The following is a 16,906-nucleotide window of genomic DNA, read 5'->3' on the forward strand; positions in this document are numbered from 1 at the left end:
TGAAAACTATGAAAACTGGCTACAATAATATTTTTAAAACTTCTTAAGTGAATTTTTCGTTTCCAAGACAATTTTTAAGTTGGGTTGGGTTAGTTTTGGGTCTTTGACCGTAATATCGTGTAATAAAGTGCTTGTTCCAAATTTGATCAATATTGCTCCAACGGTCTGACAGTTATGACAAAAAACCGATTTTTTAAACAAAAATTTGAAGGACTATATTTTCCTTAGGAAGCACTTTTCAGGAAAATGACATAATGAATGTCAACTTATTTTTTAATTGGCTATGGATTGGTGAATTATTGACATTTAAAACTGGACCACCCTGTATAGTTCTTTAAGATACTGGAATCAAGTTTCCTTCGTTATGTGTGTGGTTTGGTTATATGGTGGTTATGGTTATTTGCTTTGAATAGCATCAATTCCAGGAACTACATAAGAAAGTAAATATTTTTGTTTGATTAACTTTTTTCGGACAAGAATAGACTTTTATCGTTATCCCACTTGGCTCTTCATATGCCAAAAGTGTTAAAAAATTATAACAATAGTAGCAACAAGGCAGAACAAAATTGGTTTAATTGATCATTTCATATCAGAAGATAATTAGTTTTGTAACTTTTCATAAGATATTATACGGTGCTTACTAATTAAAACGGTGAGTACCAGAAACTAAACTTTCTCAACAAACGATTACAAGAACTTACCTAACTGAATCATCTTTGTAACTTCTCACGGCGACGTGATGATGTTGCGAGCCGTGATGATGACCACCGTGATGATGTCGGGGACCTCTGGTCGAAGACGCATGTCCCGACACCGAGCCAACAGTGGAGCCCGCGTCACTTCGGTCGTATCCTTCAGAATAGGTAGGGGGCGGTGTGCTGCAGCAGCTTGGTGCTACACCTGTACATACAAGCTTTGCACTACATTCTAGCTACTAACAGCAACTGTTAGACGAAGGCCAACAACACGCTAATAAAATTACGCGCGGCAGCTAGTTTAGTCTCGTATAGTTTACTACCGGTGTGAATTAAACGCAAAATGCACACTGTAAAAGACAACACTGGGGCAAATTAAGACTTAACAAAATAATTACGAAAACTATAAAAATAGGCAGTGTGATTTTATGAATCAGTGAATATTATGATTACGGTGGATAATAATACGTCAGACTTTGTTAAAATTATTTATAGGAAGAAAACACTGTATACACTAGCTGTGCAAAACCTTTTCTTTATAGAAACGGTGCATTGGTTGAATGACGGCACGCCTAAACTAATGTTCCATGGGCTCGTTCAGCAAATTTGTTTGAAAGATGGCAGGCCATATTCCCACAGTCTAAGATTTTTTAAAATGCGTTCACATAATCCAAAGTGGCCGTTTTACCGAGCATTCTGAACACTGGCTTGGCTGGAGCTTTTACGCTTTTAAGATTTTTCTTATTTCTACGATACGACTGTATGTACTTAAAGAGTACGGTTATCGCTAATTTACTTTAGGCTATATTTGACAAAACGCGGAATCTAGTGACAATTCGTGTAACACTCCAGAAATATGTACACATCCTAGCTCTCGAATGATTGTGACTTCATTCTCAGAGCATAAAAGTCATGGTTTGCGCGCTTAATACATAAATAACTATTATTTCAACGTTTTTGTGCTTCATAACTCATTAAAAATTGGAAAAACATTGTTGTTATCAAGGCGCCCAGAGAACCCATGAAATTTCCTCACCAAAGCAAAAATGTTACTGCACACTTATCTTTGATACTCGATGTGTTTTGAAAAAGTCAATGACAGGGGCTAGTCGTAACTTCATATTGTTAAAGTTTCCATATTTTTGTATTAACGTATACTCGTATAAGCGGTGTTATAAAATATGTAAACAAAATGCATTTTCAAAACTTTACTGAACGACCCCCATTCAAAACACAGTTTGGCTACTAGTGAACGCAAATACTGCAAAACACACTAAGTACAGAGCAGTTAAAACAAAACCAGCCATGCTTAGTGTGCAATCAAGCAATTCTACAAGCAAAAGGGGTGTGGCTCCTCCTAGGACGTGTTCTATGTGAGTGCTTTCCTAGCAGAAAAGAAAAATACTATCAGACTACAAGCTGCAAGGCCCCTCGATAGAGAAATAGAGTTGTCGGCTACAAGTTTCACACGAACCGTTCAAATTTACTACTACTTTTGTAAAACGCTTCAATGTCAGAATACTTCAAACATTTTTTACTAGAAAACGGACTGCTTTTGGGACTGGAAGCTCGATTAAATTGCGCCACAACTCTACTAACGTGACCTTTACTAATACCACTAATGCTAATAGACCGGGCATGCGCAGCCTTAGAATGACTAGAAATAGAGTCGAAGCGTGCTACAAGCGTATCAGAGTCAACTTGAAATGACGACGCAGAACAATCGGGCACACCTTTTCCGTCGGCCCTTTTCGACTTTGGCGTACCTCGGGGCGGCACAGGAGGCGGTACTTTCTGCTTCGAGCCCACCAAAACGGCGGGAAAAATCGCCGGTGGTGATGTGACGGGGGTGGAGGAAGAGGTGTAGGCGGGGGACATCGATGCAGTGGTGGGAGTGGACGTGGGGGGTTGGTAGGCGGGTGGGGCAGATTTTGTGCTCGGCAACCCCTCTGTTGGACTAACTACAAATGTTCCGATACGCAGCGTGAAAAAAAAAATAAGAAAATGCACAATATATTTGATTTTGTAAGGGTTCACTATAGTATACAAGGTAGGTATACAATTTGACGGAATACATACAGGATGCCCTTTCAAAAAGTGTAATTTTTGAGTTGTTACAAATATACAGTTCTAGTTTAAGAGCGCCAAAACAAAATGGTTAATCTGATGGTGCTTAAAGAGCAAAACTCTATAATATACATTGTAGATTGTAGCTGTCGGGGTGATAATGCACTGCAGCTTTGAGGCCTATTGTGCTTCCCATTACTAGGATCTGGGCTGAGGCTAGTCTCATCACAGTTCCTTCTCGAACTTCAAAGCCTTAATAAAGGCCAGCAGCTGAGACGGTTTTAGAGAAGAAATCTCCCCATCAGTGATAATGCTGCTACCAAACAAGTTGGTCCTTATGTTTGAGACTGCATAACATTCACAAAGCAGAAGTCTCTACCTCATCCCCACAGAATCTGTATTATTCGCGTTTTCCTAGGCCTTTTGATCAATTTTACAAATTCTTTACTCCTTTCCCGGTTACAACCTCCAAGAAGTTTCTTAGAGTACGCCAATCCAGTAAGTTGCTCCCAGAGCTTGGCTCTTTTGTGTTCCTCCTTCAATTTGAGCTTGTGTATACAGGTGGGATTCCCCAAGCCTCTAAAGGGTTCTGGTCTTTCAAAACGAATTCCGGCCCTTTTTTAGGTGAGTTGAATGTTGGCTTTCTCATTTCCCTTAATTCATCTGTGTCCTGGAACCCGCAGCAAGTTCATTGAGTTTGCCTAGCCATTCCCATACCATTTTAAAGCTGACTATGGATGAGCTCAGCGCTGTTATGGTTGCTTGACTATCGGTCAGAATTTCAATATCAGTGCTGATCTGAGTGCATCTTTCTTTCCGCCTAAATGATACTGGAGTATTTTCCCGTGGCTCCTGTTCTTGGCTGCTATGACGATGTAATCTGCGTACCTATGTAGTGTAGGTCAGTGCTTGTTAGCTCGTTAAGCAGTTCATCTACTAGAGCCTGGCCCGCTCTTTTTTACTCTCAGTGTAACTGCCGTCTGGTTTCCTGTGCCATTACAGGAGAAATTCTTGTTCTTGGACATGACCTTATGTAGTCTAGCTACTGCGGGTGTGGAAATTACATTTTTGCAAAAAAAATGCCTTTTTGTCTTCCTTATTTCTCCTTGTTGTAAAAAGTCAATTTCTCGGTGTCCACTTGCCGTTCTCTTTTCTTTCTTCGAAGAAACAACGGACATCAGATCTTAAAGTTGACAAGTTTTTAGTCCACCAAGAGGAATCTTTATCTGATTTAATTATAGACGCAAGGCAGTTGGATCCATGAGCCTCCACTATTGCCCTGCTGACCATATTGATATTGTTTTCTAGTTCCAAGTGGTGTTTTGCCCATCTTGTAACTGTACTGCATTTTCTGCTAGATTAGTCCTATAAGACATAGTTGAGAATTTTGACTTGTGTAATTTCTACCAAGTTTCTTGGAGAACGTGGACTACTTCTTCACTGTAGTTAATAAAAAAGATAAATTATAAATTAAAATCTTGTTTTAGGGCTACCATATTGAAACAAGCAGCATTAGCGTCAGAATTAGTACATTTAATTAACCGTCCAAGTATTTGGTATATGAAATTCATTGTTTCTATTCGGAATTAGCCTGCCCGTGGTCATTGTTATCATTGTGAATGTAAAATAAATTGCGCCTCCCAGTAAAACTATGTAATTTGTGTCTTCTAGGGATGTGAATGAAGCTTATTATAGGTACTGTTTGAAAACTGTCAAATCACAAAACTGGAATGCTTATCACAAAACGTCAACAAACTTTCTTAGAATAAGTATCGTTGCGCGGTAATGTAAAAAAACCAGAGCCAATGGCGGCTACGTCACTATCCGCGTTTATTTTGTTTTAAATGATAAGAACAACACAACCATAACCTAAATTCCATTATTGACAAAATTAATGGTCGACAGTTATTTTGAAGGTTTAACTTCAGACTGTGATTTTCTTTGTAGTGCATGCTATTCAACATTCACACTCTTAAACCTTCAAAATGGCTGGTAAAACGCAAGACTGTTCGCGATTTGTAATTGGTCAAGAAAAACCAGCAATAGGTTTTTATAATAATTTTGATATGTTGACAGCTGTATATTAAGAAAAAGTGTAACTAAGAAAAGACTGTTATAATGCTATATTTTGGTCTATTTATAAGATTGTCTGTATTGCTGCTGTTTACAGATTCTTTACCGACAAATAAATATTGGAACATCCTGTATATTTTCCGCCACAGGGTTATTTATCCAAAGAGTACTAAAAAGAAAATGCGCAACACTGTTGTACGTAATTTCGAACATTGACAACTCACCGGTTTTTGCCCCATTATGTTGATGTCCTTGAGAATTAGCTATAGATAGCAACGAGAAATTAAATACAATTTTTAAGTCGCCAAATACGCGGGGTAAACTAAACACAAAATCACAACGAAATTTCCAAATAAAAAGTTTCGAATTAAACTGTAGTTAATACAAAACGTATACTTACTATGTTCGATTAATTCCTCGTGTCTTAATGGCTTCGAAAGGGACTTTCGTTTCGATGGCGAGTGTTTAAGGGCTGGAACAAGAACAGAATTACTATCGTTTGGAAATCAACCAGAAACCAAAACAACCAAACAGTAAAAATCACATAAAAAAGCGCATGAAAGTAACAAAGAAAAATATACAGCGGGCAAAATTTCACAATTTTCGGTACAAACTTATTGCTAAGAAAAAAAACTGGGTCTGAGAAAATTGTGAAACAATTTACATAAACTACATACGTTCAATTGGCATTGGAAGTAAAAAATATGACACAATCAACGATTGCCAAACAAAAATCCATTTTGCAAGCCAAAACCTGTAGTGCGTTGCGCTAAAGCAAAAATAATAAATCCAGCGATTTTTCGAGGAGTTTCTGAACGCTTAAATCTGGTACAGAAAATCCCCGACAAATCGGTTAAAACTCGTGCCAAAACGTGAACAACCAAAAAGAAATCGTATAACAATGTGTGAATAAACTTTACCTATATAGCTCGTTACCAGGGTGCGGAATTTACGATGGTTGCCCTTAATTTCAGGCATGTCCACTACAACGAAGCATTAAAAACACACACAGAAATCAGAGATCTACTCGACAACGACACAATTACTATCGCTTACAAATTGTTCGAATGAAAGCAGAAGTAATGATGTTTATTTTATAAATATGTGCTTGTGAGTAAAAGTTTAAATGGTTTAATGTTTCTTATTATATTTCTATAGTTTTGATATTTGAGAGGCTAAGTTTACTAACATTAATTATTATTTTGTTTTAAAATATATAGGTTGTTTCAAAGTTGTGGTGACAAAAGCTTAGGGGAAAAAAATAAAAAGTGTCCCCAAGTGATTGGTCTTGAGATACAGGGTGTTAAGGTAAAAAACAAATACAAAAATATTAATACAACGTAATCCGCATAAGGTATTTTAGTGATGTTGATACCTAACGGTAACACATGTTTACAATAAAAATATTATGAAAGCTTTCACGGCCGGTTAAAACTGAAATACAAAAGTTATCCGGGCTTATAAGCCGTGGTCCAATGGAATTTCTTCATGACGTTTCGTCCACATCTGCGGCGGACATTATCAAAGGCGATGACGTAACGGTCGAAGTGCTTTCGTCGAGAGGTGAAAGTAAACATTTTTTGAGTCAGGTAATCTTTCTGGACTTGTTCCTGTTTGCTTGACTCCAGGGAATTGGTGGAGCAAGCAGGAACGACAATTCCCGTAATTCGTTTACTTGGCTCCGGGGAACCAGTGTGGTAAGCGAGTTCGGAAACTGGAGGGATTAGCTGCTGTCTAACTGGCAACGTCTCGAGACTTAAAACCTCCGTTGCATGACGCTGGGGAACTAGTGTACGGTGACTCTTGTTACGTACGAAATAGAGTTTTCGTCCGTTAACTCGTTTGATTTGTGTTTTTAATGTACATGGGCCTAGTTACACTAGTAGACCGATTCCGATCGCTTAAATCCTCCAATTGCACTTTGTGCACATTTTGTTGTAAATGTGGGTGCGTGACCTGATAAGTTATCAGGTGCCGTAGTCACGTGATTGGTTTCGATTTTTGTCGGGGAAGCGTCGGTTTGTGGTCGTGTTTCTTTGTGTCAGGTGCCATGTGGCCTATTTAATCACCCCACTTTGTGATATCGGTCTCTTTACCACTACAGCACCCGAACTGCCGACATCTGACTTTTTTCTGAGCGGTGTGGCGCGTGTGTGAATTTGAATTTTTAATCCGTAAACATCTGGCCGAATTACAGGTAAATTGGTTTTATTGTTAGTTCTTTTGAATTATTTTGTATCGGCCCAATTTTCCAACACAGTATTGTGTTCGGCCCAACCGGAGATTCAGGGACTTTTCCAACCGGAGATTCAGAGACTTTTCCCAACCGGAGATTCAAGACTTTTCCGACCGGAATTTCAAGGGCTTTCCGACCAGAGATCCAAGGGTTTCCTGACCAGAGATCTAAGGGTTTTCCCGAGCAAAGAACATTTCAATCGGGGATTGAATCAGCCTGACCGGGACTGCTTTGTCCAGAGTTTTCCGGACCAACCCACGTGTTGGAAAAGCCGATCACCGGCCACAAAGTTTCAAAAGGTCAGAATCGAACCACCACAATTCCTCTCTTGATTTGGTTTTGTTTAATTTTATTTTATTTTTATTTTTTAGTTAATATTAGTTTGCTCTAAACAACTTCAGCACTTGTCATCACCTCTGGTCACTTTTTTTGGTTGCCGGAACAAGTGTTGAAGCTGTTTGTTCGTTTTCCCTGGTGTTCTGCTGTTTTCTGCCTTAGGTACCTGTCACCAGTCTCTGGACCCCATTTCCTACCTGAAAATCAGTGGTGACTACTGGGAAGAGGATACTGGAGGTTCCAGGACCCAAACATCGTCTTAAGAACTGGTAAGGGCAGTTAGAGACAGTTTGGCACTGGGAAAACTTTTCCTGTTTTTTTTTTAAATTTCAAATTTAACTTTTCTTGTTTTTTTTTTTCCATTTGTTTTAAAATTAACTTCAATTTTGTTTTCTTTTATTTTAATTTAAATTCCTTTGATAATTTGTTTCTCGGCAACTTTTGTAAATTTTGTAAATTTTTGTAAAGTTGTAAATATTGTAGTTTTGTTTTTTAATTTGTAATATACACGTGTACATATACAACAAGTGGTTCGTTTGATTTCCTGCAGTATATCCAAGTGTGTTCATCTATAGCTAGTTATGAGCTCATGCAATTAATCCACGACCTTGAGCTATCTAATTAAAAAATGTTGAAATCTCATTAACGTGAGGTTTCATCATAACACTCTATTTGTCGGACTCCGGGAAAACTGGTGCGACTTGTAGAGGTTAGGTCGAATGACGCAAACACCGCCGGTTACGTAATTGAGCCAATTTGGATTTTGGAGTAAACTCCGGCGTCGAGAAGCCAGTTTTAAGTAAAAGTATCGATCCACCGTATAAGAACCGTATCTCAGACAAAGAAATTTAATAAAGATTCCAAAAATGTGCTTAAAACTGTAATTTTCTCACTCTAAGTAGGTTTTGCAAGCGATTTTGCCCCTCACCGTCTTTTTGACACTTTATACTTTGACACCATTTTTCTATCTGACTTGACATGAAAAAGCTCTACAAAATTAGGTACTCAGATAGAAAATTTAAAGTTACAAAAGAATTGAAAAAGACCAAAAATGTTCCCAATCAATTCCTTGACCCAACACAGTAAGTTTGTACGACCGCTTTGGTTTCAAACATACATGGTGTGCAAGAAAAGTATGATGGTTCACTATTTTTGTCACAGTCATAACCAACAGTAGTCAAGCTAAACAGTAGTGAAGGGTCCGTAGTTAGTTTTCTTTACCGTTACACGCTTTCCCCGAACCGCCGAACAATAAAGCTTGCGTTTCATTAATTGTATGTCACCGTAAGTATTTACTGTAGAAACAAAAAGCCGCAATACAGTTGATTTATTGAATACTGTTGTATTACTCTCGTTTATTTCCTGAAAACCCCCTGGAACTTTTTTCAGCTGTCTAAAGGCTATCCAGGCACCGTAAAGTGGATCTTCAACCACTATAAATAACGAAGGTGGCGCCCGCGGCAACGAAACCAAGGAAAACCGCAAGAAAAGCACCACAACGCACGTAAATGTTCCTTTCAATACTCGAATACGAGTCAACGGCTAAGTAAATAAGTACATCTAGTTCTCATCATTTTAACATTAGTTCACCCTATGCGTTGAACGAAGGGAAACATTTATAGTGCATCTGATAGAAAAACTTGCTCTTTTCAGTGGTGCCAAACATAAACGCAGTTTTGAGTTACCACTTTATTTCACGAGAAGGAGAAAAAAGGAAGAATCAAAGCTTCTCTTATTTGGTACCTTTAACTTCAAGTTATTAAACACTCTGTATCTCGAAAACAAAACCTTTGGGACCACAGGTTTTCTTAAACTGTTCTCTTTACTTTTTGCAGAGTAATCTTCCCTACATTTTTGTCACCACAACTTTGAAGCACTCTGTATACAGTTTCTTATGACCCAATCAGTATAGTCATGTTAGTTTAAAATGTTTAATTAAAAGTGCGTTTAAATTGGTTCGATAAGCGATACTAACGGGTTTTCCATTTCGGGCTTTCAAAAGTAAAGAGCCTGCGCTTGACAACCGTTTGACATATCTGTCAACCAAAGCGTCATATCATTAGTTGAATGTTTGCCATTTTACAATATGGGTCGTTTTAGCATCGCACAACGTGTTAATTTTGTGAAATTATACTACAAAAATGGTGATTCTCCGGCAAATACTTTTCGAGCATTACGGACAGACTTTGGTCGTCATGGACGGCCCACAGCAAGAAATTGGACAGGTAGTGCGTAAATTCGAACAAACAGGGTCCGTAGTGGATATTGTGACACCTGTGCACCATCGTAATGTGCGTTCGACCGAAAATATTGCTGCTGTTGCTGCCAGTGTGGAGGAAGACCCGAATGTTTCGATTCCACGGCGTGCTCAGCAATTGGGCTTGTCAAACACATCATTGTGGCGAATTTTGCATTTGGACTTGCACCTACATCCATATAAAGTCCAACTGGTACAAAAATTAGAGCGTGGTGACCATGGAATGCGTCGGGCATACGTCGATTGGGTGAACGAACAACAGCAGCAAAATGCTGAATTTTTGCATCACATTTTCTTCAGCGATAAAGCACATTTTGACAAACACCCAAAATTTCCGAATATGGGGCTCAGAAAATCCACACGTGATTGTTGAGAGGCCATTGCATCCGCCAAAAGTTACTGTTTGGTGCGCATTATGGTCTGGTGGAGTCATCGGGCCATATTTCTTTGAAAACGAGGACGGCCAGACGGTGACTGTGAATAGTGAGCGCTATGGCCGCATGTTAACCGATTTTTTTGGCCTCAAATTGAAGACATGAATACGGATGACATGTGGTTTCAGCAGGACGGCGCCACGTGCCACACAACACGACCGAACATGACCATATTGCGAACAAACTTTGAGGGACGCATAATTTCGCGTTTTGGTGATGCAAATTGGCCGTCGAGATCCTGCGATTTGAACTCATTGGACTTTTTTTTGTGGGGTTATGCGAAAGACCGTGTCTATGCCAACTCTTCGCAAACTTTTGAACATTTGAGAGACAACATTCGTGAAGTTATAGCCGAGATACCGGCCCATATGTGCCGAAAAGTCATCGAAATTACCTTTTTCGGATCAAGGTCTGCGAGGAAGCCCTAGGTGGTCATTTGAATGATGTTGTATTTCATACATAATGGTATAAACCAAACTTTATTTAGAAATTAAAGTTCAATCGAAATTCGAATTCTAAGTGTGTTTTATTTTAATTTACTTTTAAAAGTCAAAAATGGAAAACCCTGTACATCTAATCGCTGCTTTTATTGTTTCTTAAAGCTTCAACATAAACGCACCCTAAAGAAAACATTAGCCTCATTTAAACATCCAAGAACGCTTTAAATGTTAGTAGATCGTTATAATAAATTTGGGTACAATGGTCCAAATTACAGGTGTACATTACGCTGGTCAAAGAAGGAAAAAGGGTTAGTACATACGAATAGATAAACCCATGACACTTAGTAACACCGAATCTAACTATTACATTGATTTGGAAAACATTGATAAGAAGAGGAAACGTAAAAATTAAACAATAAAATATGGATAAGCGAAGTTTAAATGGTTAAAATTCACGTTTCCCCTTCAAACATTAATAAAGATACTCAATACATGTAACACCCGTTCATCATTAAAGCGATATTTGATCAACAAATAATAAAGTAAATACTTACGAGAGGGAATCTTCTTAAATACTTTCTCGGCCATGAATTTTTGAAAACGATGAGCATAGAAACTTGGTCTGTGAACCGAGACGGTATCCTGAACAAAATGCAAATTACAATAATATTTCTAAATCGTGTTAAAATATAACTTACGCCGTCATGAATCATAGACTTCCAAGTATGCTCCAACTTTTTCTTTAACCTATAACTTTGCAATATATCTATAATACCGATAAACAAAAGAAGTCTTTCCCCTTTAGCGTTTCGTGCTGGAATTCCTCCAGGCCTATAAAAACATTACACAATCTAGAACAACAATTTGAAAAGTGACTTTATTACTTACGGTGTATCATCGTCTTCGTCTATAGGCTCTGATTCCGCTTGTATGCTTTCCATAGCAGTGGAATGTGCAACGAGTCTTTGTTTGTTAATAGACCGACTTCGATTTAGGGCAGCCGCCCCTATTCTATCCTCCCTTTCCCGTTCCCGTTCTTCATGTAACATTAATCCACTAGGACCGCCCACATCCCCATCTTCTGGTACATGTTGAAGATTAGTTTGAGATTTCTTTTCCTATATTTATTAGTAGTAAAACATGTTTTTTGACAATTTGCGTGACTAATTACCAGCTTCTCCTTTTGGGCTTGATCTAAATTGTGTATGGCTAACAGCAAGCTATAGTCCATAATTTTAAAACTTTCTAACACCCTACAGTCTCGTTGTATAGTCTTCATTAAGGCATTGTAAGTGTCCGATTCCATCAACACTCCCTCGGGATGGTGTTCCATAAAATCCAAATCTTTATAAGTGGGGGAGCGTTTTTTGCCTTTCGGCTTTTGAGGCCTAAATCAAGTCAAGCAAATAAATTTCCAACAATTAAAATTTAAAATGTTTGAATTTACCTTTCTTTTGTACGTACTGCCCTTTAAATCGTACTTCTGATGCATAACTACATTGCTAGGTAACAAGTTGTTCATAATAACAAGTCTCACATTTTTGCTATTACACTGGTAACAATATAAGCCGAAAAACTTTGGTAACAACGTTCTAGGATTTTGATTTAGATTCATATAATAACCTGCAATGAAAGAAAACTTTTAGAGTAATCTCAAACAGAGCTGTCGCAATTACTCAAAAAAGTAATTAAATTACAATTACCAACTACTCTCAAATTCGTGAAAGTAGTTGAATTACAATTAGTCAATGTTTTTAAAATGTAGTTGAACTACCAATTACTTCAGTAAAGTAGTTGAATTAATAGACAATGGGCCTGTCCCACAATTTTTTTTTATTTCATAACTACAAAGACGGATTGAAAATATTATACCCGTATTTTTTTGTTTTCAAAAATATTAAGTCTAAATAGAAAAAAAAATGATGATAAAAACTACATTAATCTCATGTTTAAAACGCCCGCCGCCGGTGACGTACTACACTATCAACCAATCAGCGACAAGAAGTGAAACAGATGGCGTGCAACAGCCAATAAAATCGCCCAGAATTACGTACGTCACATGCGCGCCAAAACAGATCTTCTAAATTTAATGGACAAATTCAAACTAATGTAGGAACATTTACGACCATAATTTTTTCTTCAAGAATATGAAAAATTAGTTTTTTGATCCTATTCTTTCGATTCCAGTCATTAAAACAAAAATTTATGATATGTGGGATAGGCCCATTACAGTAGTTCAACTACTGGCATTAATTCAATTACTGATAAAATGTAGTTGAACTACTCAAGAGTATTTCAACTACTCAAATGTAATCGAACTACTCAAATGTAATTGAACTACTAAAAAGTAATTTATTTATTGGCAGTAGTAAATGTACAGGGTGTCCAAATAAGAGTGGCACTCGGCTTTTTTGACTTAACGGTTAATAGTAGAGCTTTGAAAAAAAAAAATTGTTATAAAAAGGGGCCAAGAGAATCGCTAGAAAATATTTTCAGTATCAAGAAATGTCCTCAAGAGGGCGTACTAACAACTTTAACTTAAAAAAAGTGCATATCTCCAAAATTTCAAATACAATGTAGTAGGATAGGTCAAATGTTGCTTAAGTGGTAGGTCAAATGTTGCTTAAAAGAAACTGCGATAATTTCGATACCCTTTGTCGTAGAATATTCAGTTTGGCACCATTGAAAAGAGCAGGTTTTTTTTCTATTAGATGCCCCATAAATAATTACTTAAAGTTGTTTTCTTTCGTCCACAGATGGCGCGTTTTACAAAGACCTACTATTTTACCGCCTAACTCAAAAAATTAAATGCAAATTAAATGAAAAAATAGAAAAAAGTTGCGATTTTCGCTGCCTGGTGTAGTATTTTGTTCTCTTCATTTTAACATTAAACAACGCTATAGGTTGCATTTAATTTTTTTTGAGTTAGGCGGTAAATAATATTTCTTTGTAAAAGCGCCACCTGTGGACGAAAGAAAACAACTTTAAATAATTATTTATGGAGCATCTAATAGAAAAAAACCTGCTCTTTTCAATGGTGCCAAACTTAATGTTCTACGACAAAGGGTTTCGAAGTTATCGCAGTTTTTTTAAAGCAACTTTTGACTTACCCCCACCACTTTAAGTCAAGAAATGGAGAAAAAAGGTTTTAATCAAAGTTGTTGCTAGTAAACGTAGCTCCGTTTGCAAGTATTTTCAAAATGCCATTTTCAAAAAGGCCGCTCTGAACCCGGTTCAGTAAACCGCTACTTCTCGACCGCGCAAAACACAATAATCGTATCTAACCTCAAAAACAAGTAGTTCCATTACTTTAACATTATTTGTAATTCAACTACTCTGAAAGTAGTTCAATTACTCTGAGAGTAATTCAATTACTCTGAAAGTAATTCAATTACTCTGAAAGTAATTCAACTACTTTCAAAGTGGTTCAATTACAGAACAAATCGTAAAATCAATTACCAATTACTTTTGCTGAGTAATTGAAAAATCAATTACAATTATTGTTTTTGAAAAGTAATCTAATTACAGTAGTTCAATTACTTAAAATTAATTGAACTACATTTTCCAATTAAAGTAATTCAACTACCGACAGCTCTGATCTCAAACCAGAATTTTGAAATAATATGTTATGATATTGCTCAAGGCTAAGAGCCTCATTTCAAACACCGAAAACTAAATGGAAAATTGTTTTGGGACACTCTACAGGACAGAAAATGCTCTTTAAAATGCCGCAAAAACAAAGTTTCTACGATTAGCCGTTTTCGAGATATTTCATTTCTTTCAAAGCAAACTTTGGACTACTCCCACCACTTTATTTGAAGAGATAGAAAAAAAAGTTAAATAGGAAAATTCTTTGTAGAGAATAGAGAGATATGGTAGAAAACTTTAGTGACTGCTTTTTAATAACTCCAGGCTGTAAAGGTAAAAAAAGGTCAGGCAGTGTTTATACAACTTTGTAGTACCATGGAGATGTCAACTATAAGGCGGAGTTGTTATTTTAAATTCTAACCTGAAAATTGAAACGAAAATCGCCGAATATGATACGAAACTAACCGAAGTACAATAAGAACTCTTTAAAGCCAAGCATGACCAAGTCTTAATTTTACGGCAGGCACAATCCCTATTAGTGGCTGGCCTTATTAAAATTGAAAAACGCATGCGCAGATGTCAACATAAGGAAGCCACTATTAGGGACAAGGCATCATTTGTACATCCATCGTATCTCTCTAATAAATAGGGGATAACTTTTATTAGATTTTTACTATACTATACTTTGATGCCTTCTAGCGGCCAAACGGTGCAATCAATCGAATCATGGGGGGATAGTTTTGGAAAGCCTGAAATCTGCTCTATTTCTTGTTTTCTATGACATTTTGACGTAACTTGTCAAATAAGGGAGTAATTTAGGGTCAAAGCAACGAGTGTCACAAAATATGTTATTTATGGGTGAAGGAACTTTGACGCCGTCTAGCAGCCAAACGACGTTATCAATCAACTCGAGGGGGGATATTTTTGGAAAGCTTCAAGTCTGCTCTATCTTTTGTTTTCTATACTATTTTGACGTATCTTGTCAAGTAAGGGAGCAATGTAGGGTCAAAACAACGTGTGTCAAAAAATATGTGATTTCATGGAGAGGGAACTTTGACGCCCCTCTAGCAGCCAAACGACGTTATCAATCAACTCGAGGGGGGATATTTTTGGAAAGCCACCGAAGAGGAGAAAAGTTTCAACGCCCTACGTCACCTTGAGGTAGGTTTTGTTAGTCTTTACCGATCCCCTTAAAGACTATCTGTAGTTATAAAGTTGCAAGACTATTTGTGGAAGAACTTGATGACAATCAGACCTATGCTAACCTGGGCTTCCATCAATGAGAACAACAAAGTATCTCAAAACGGACATTTCTACAGTTTTACTAAGTTAATGTGACTCTCAAAAAAAAAATTCCAATTTTGCTGTCTCATCAACGGATTGGTAAAATTGTATCAATAATTATTAGCTGCGCACGAATCGTTAAAAACCCACTAAAATTTACGGTAAATTCTACCAGCTTAACAGGTATTAAAACCAATCAAACAAATAAGTTTCAGTTACCTGGTAATAATTTTTGAAGAAACTCTCCTTCTTTATGTTGTACAGTCTTACAATAAACTCATCGTCGCTAGTCAAATAAAATATGGATCCGCTGGCACCGGGATTAGATAACTCTCGCAGTGGTGTATCGCACATCGACATCTGGAACTAACAATATTAAAAGTTATTCTTATTGCAGTGATGACAAAATGTGTGCACGTATTTTATCTAAAATAGCGGTATTTTTTTAAACTACATTACGCGGTGCAGTATAAAACTGGTAGTTCAAAAACTGGAGAAGCATTACAAAGTTATGGTTTTGATTAACGTGTTAGCAATCATTAACAACAAAGTGCGCTTGTTTGCATATTAGGTGTTGTTACATGCAAATACTCTGTAAATAATAAGATGTCACACTGGACGCATTTTTACATGGCAGAGCAATACGTAAATGCCGAATACACTACTCGGCTTACAATAAGAATAGTTACCTGAAACCGGGTGCGTTTACGTCCGTTTCTGATATCTGTAATGTGTGACAAAAGCTCTAGCCCTTTTCAGTTTATATCAAATGACTTAGAAATAAATTACACCGATATAAAACCTGAACAATACACTGAATGAAAGCACTAATTCAAAAACTTTATCATGCTTAATAAGTAAAAGTCCTAACCACCAAAATACACAATTAACAACAAAACTCACCAAAAAATCATCCGGCTGAATCCCAAACAAATCTCTGAAATATCTAAAAGCTATCGGAGCGTAGTTCTTAAACTTAAAATCGGAATAATGATGGGCCGGAGTGTGATTGGAGCCTTCAGTAGGAAAATTGGTCGTTTTCCACCGTCATGAAATCTTGCATGAGTAGATCTCGTTCCGGTTTGGAAGCCAGTCCACCACAGCATGTTGGATCCCTAAATGTACAATAACATAATAGGTTACCTCACTCCTTAATATTTGGTGTTTACTGCAAAAATTACGGTTCAAATAGGGCGGAACCGCAATGATAACTGCTAAACTGTATATGTTGATAAGAATGACCTTTTAGAAAAAAACTGCGGTTTGACTTTTCGAGAGTTCGCGTGGGTAGGAACGATAACACGTTATACCACCAGTTAGAATCAAAGTTTTGTTGAATGTTGCCTTTCAAAAGAGCCACTTAATTTTTTTCGAAAACCCTTCCTTTTTCCTGATACACGCAAAGTTTTTCTTGAGGTGAGCACAAAGGACTGTCAATCTGACAGCTCAACAAATTCCAGTCAAAAATATTTATACAATATTCTCGAAAAGCAAAA

General features: G+C 37.2%; 1 protein-coding gene across 1 annotated transcript in view; it reads right to left on the minus strand.

Annotated features, from left to right (window-relative positions):
* Positions 1-16,906, minus strand: part of LOC145725185 (phosphatidylinositol 4-phosphate 5-kinase type-1 sktl-like) — a 38,081-nt gene that overhangs the window by 8,841 nt on the left and 12,334 nt on the right. The window contains 16 exon segments of the mRNA XM_081973827.1: positions 702-900; positions 2,429-2,656; positions 5,060-5,098; positions 5,236-5,307; positions 5,756-5,818; positions 11,093-11,180; positions 11,237-11,369; positions 11,427-11,656; positions 11,710-11,904; positions 11,906-11,926; positions 11,986-12,161; positions 15,630-15,680; positions 15,683-15,770; positions 16,314-16,448; positions 16,450-16,511; positions 16,514-16,525. Of these exon segments, the coding sequence (XP_081829953.1) occupies positions 702-900; positions 2,429-2,656; positions 5,060-5,098; positions 5,236-5,307; positions 5,756-5,818; positions 11,093-11,180; positions 11,237-11,369; positions 11,427-11,656; positions 11,710-11,904; positions 11,906-11,926; positions 11,986-12,161; positions 15,630-15,680; positions 15,683-15,770; positions 16,314-16,448; positions 16,450-16,511; positions 16,514-16,525 (1,792 nt within the window).

This window comes from Ips typographus, linkage group LG2 (assembly GCF_016097725.1).
Source record: "Ips typographus isolate SLU linkage group LG2, UJ_Ityp_2.0, whole genome shotgun sequence".
Classification (NCBI taxonomy): Eukaryota; Metazoa; Arthropoda; class Insecta; order Coleoptera; family Curculionidae; genus Ips; species Ips typographus.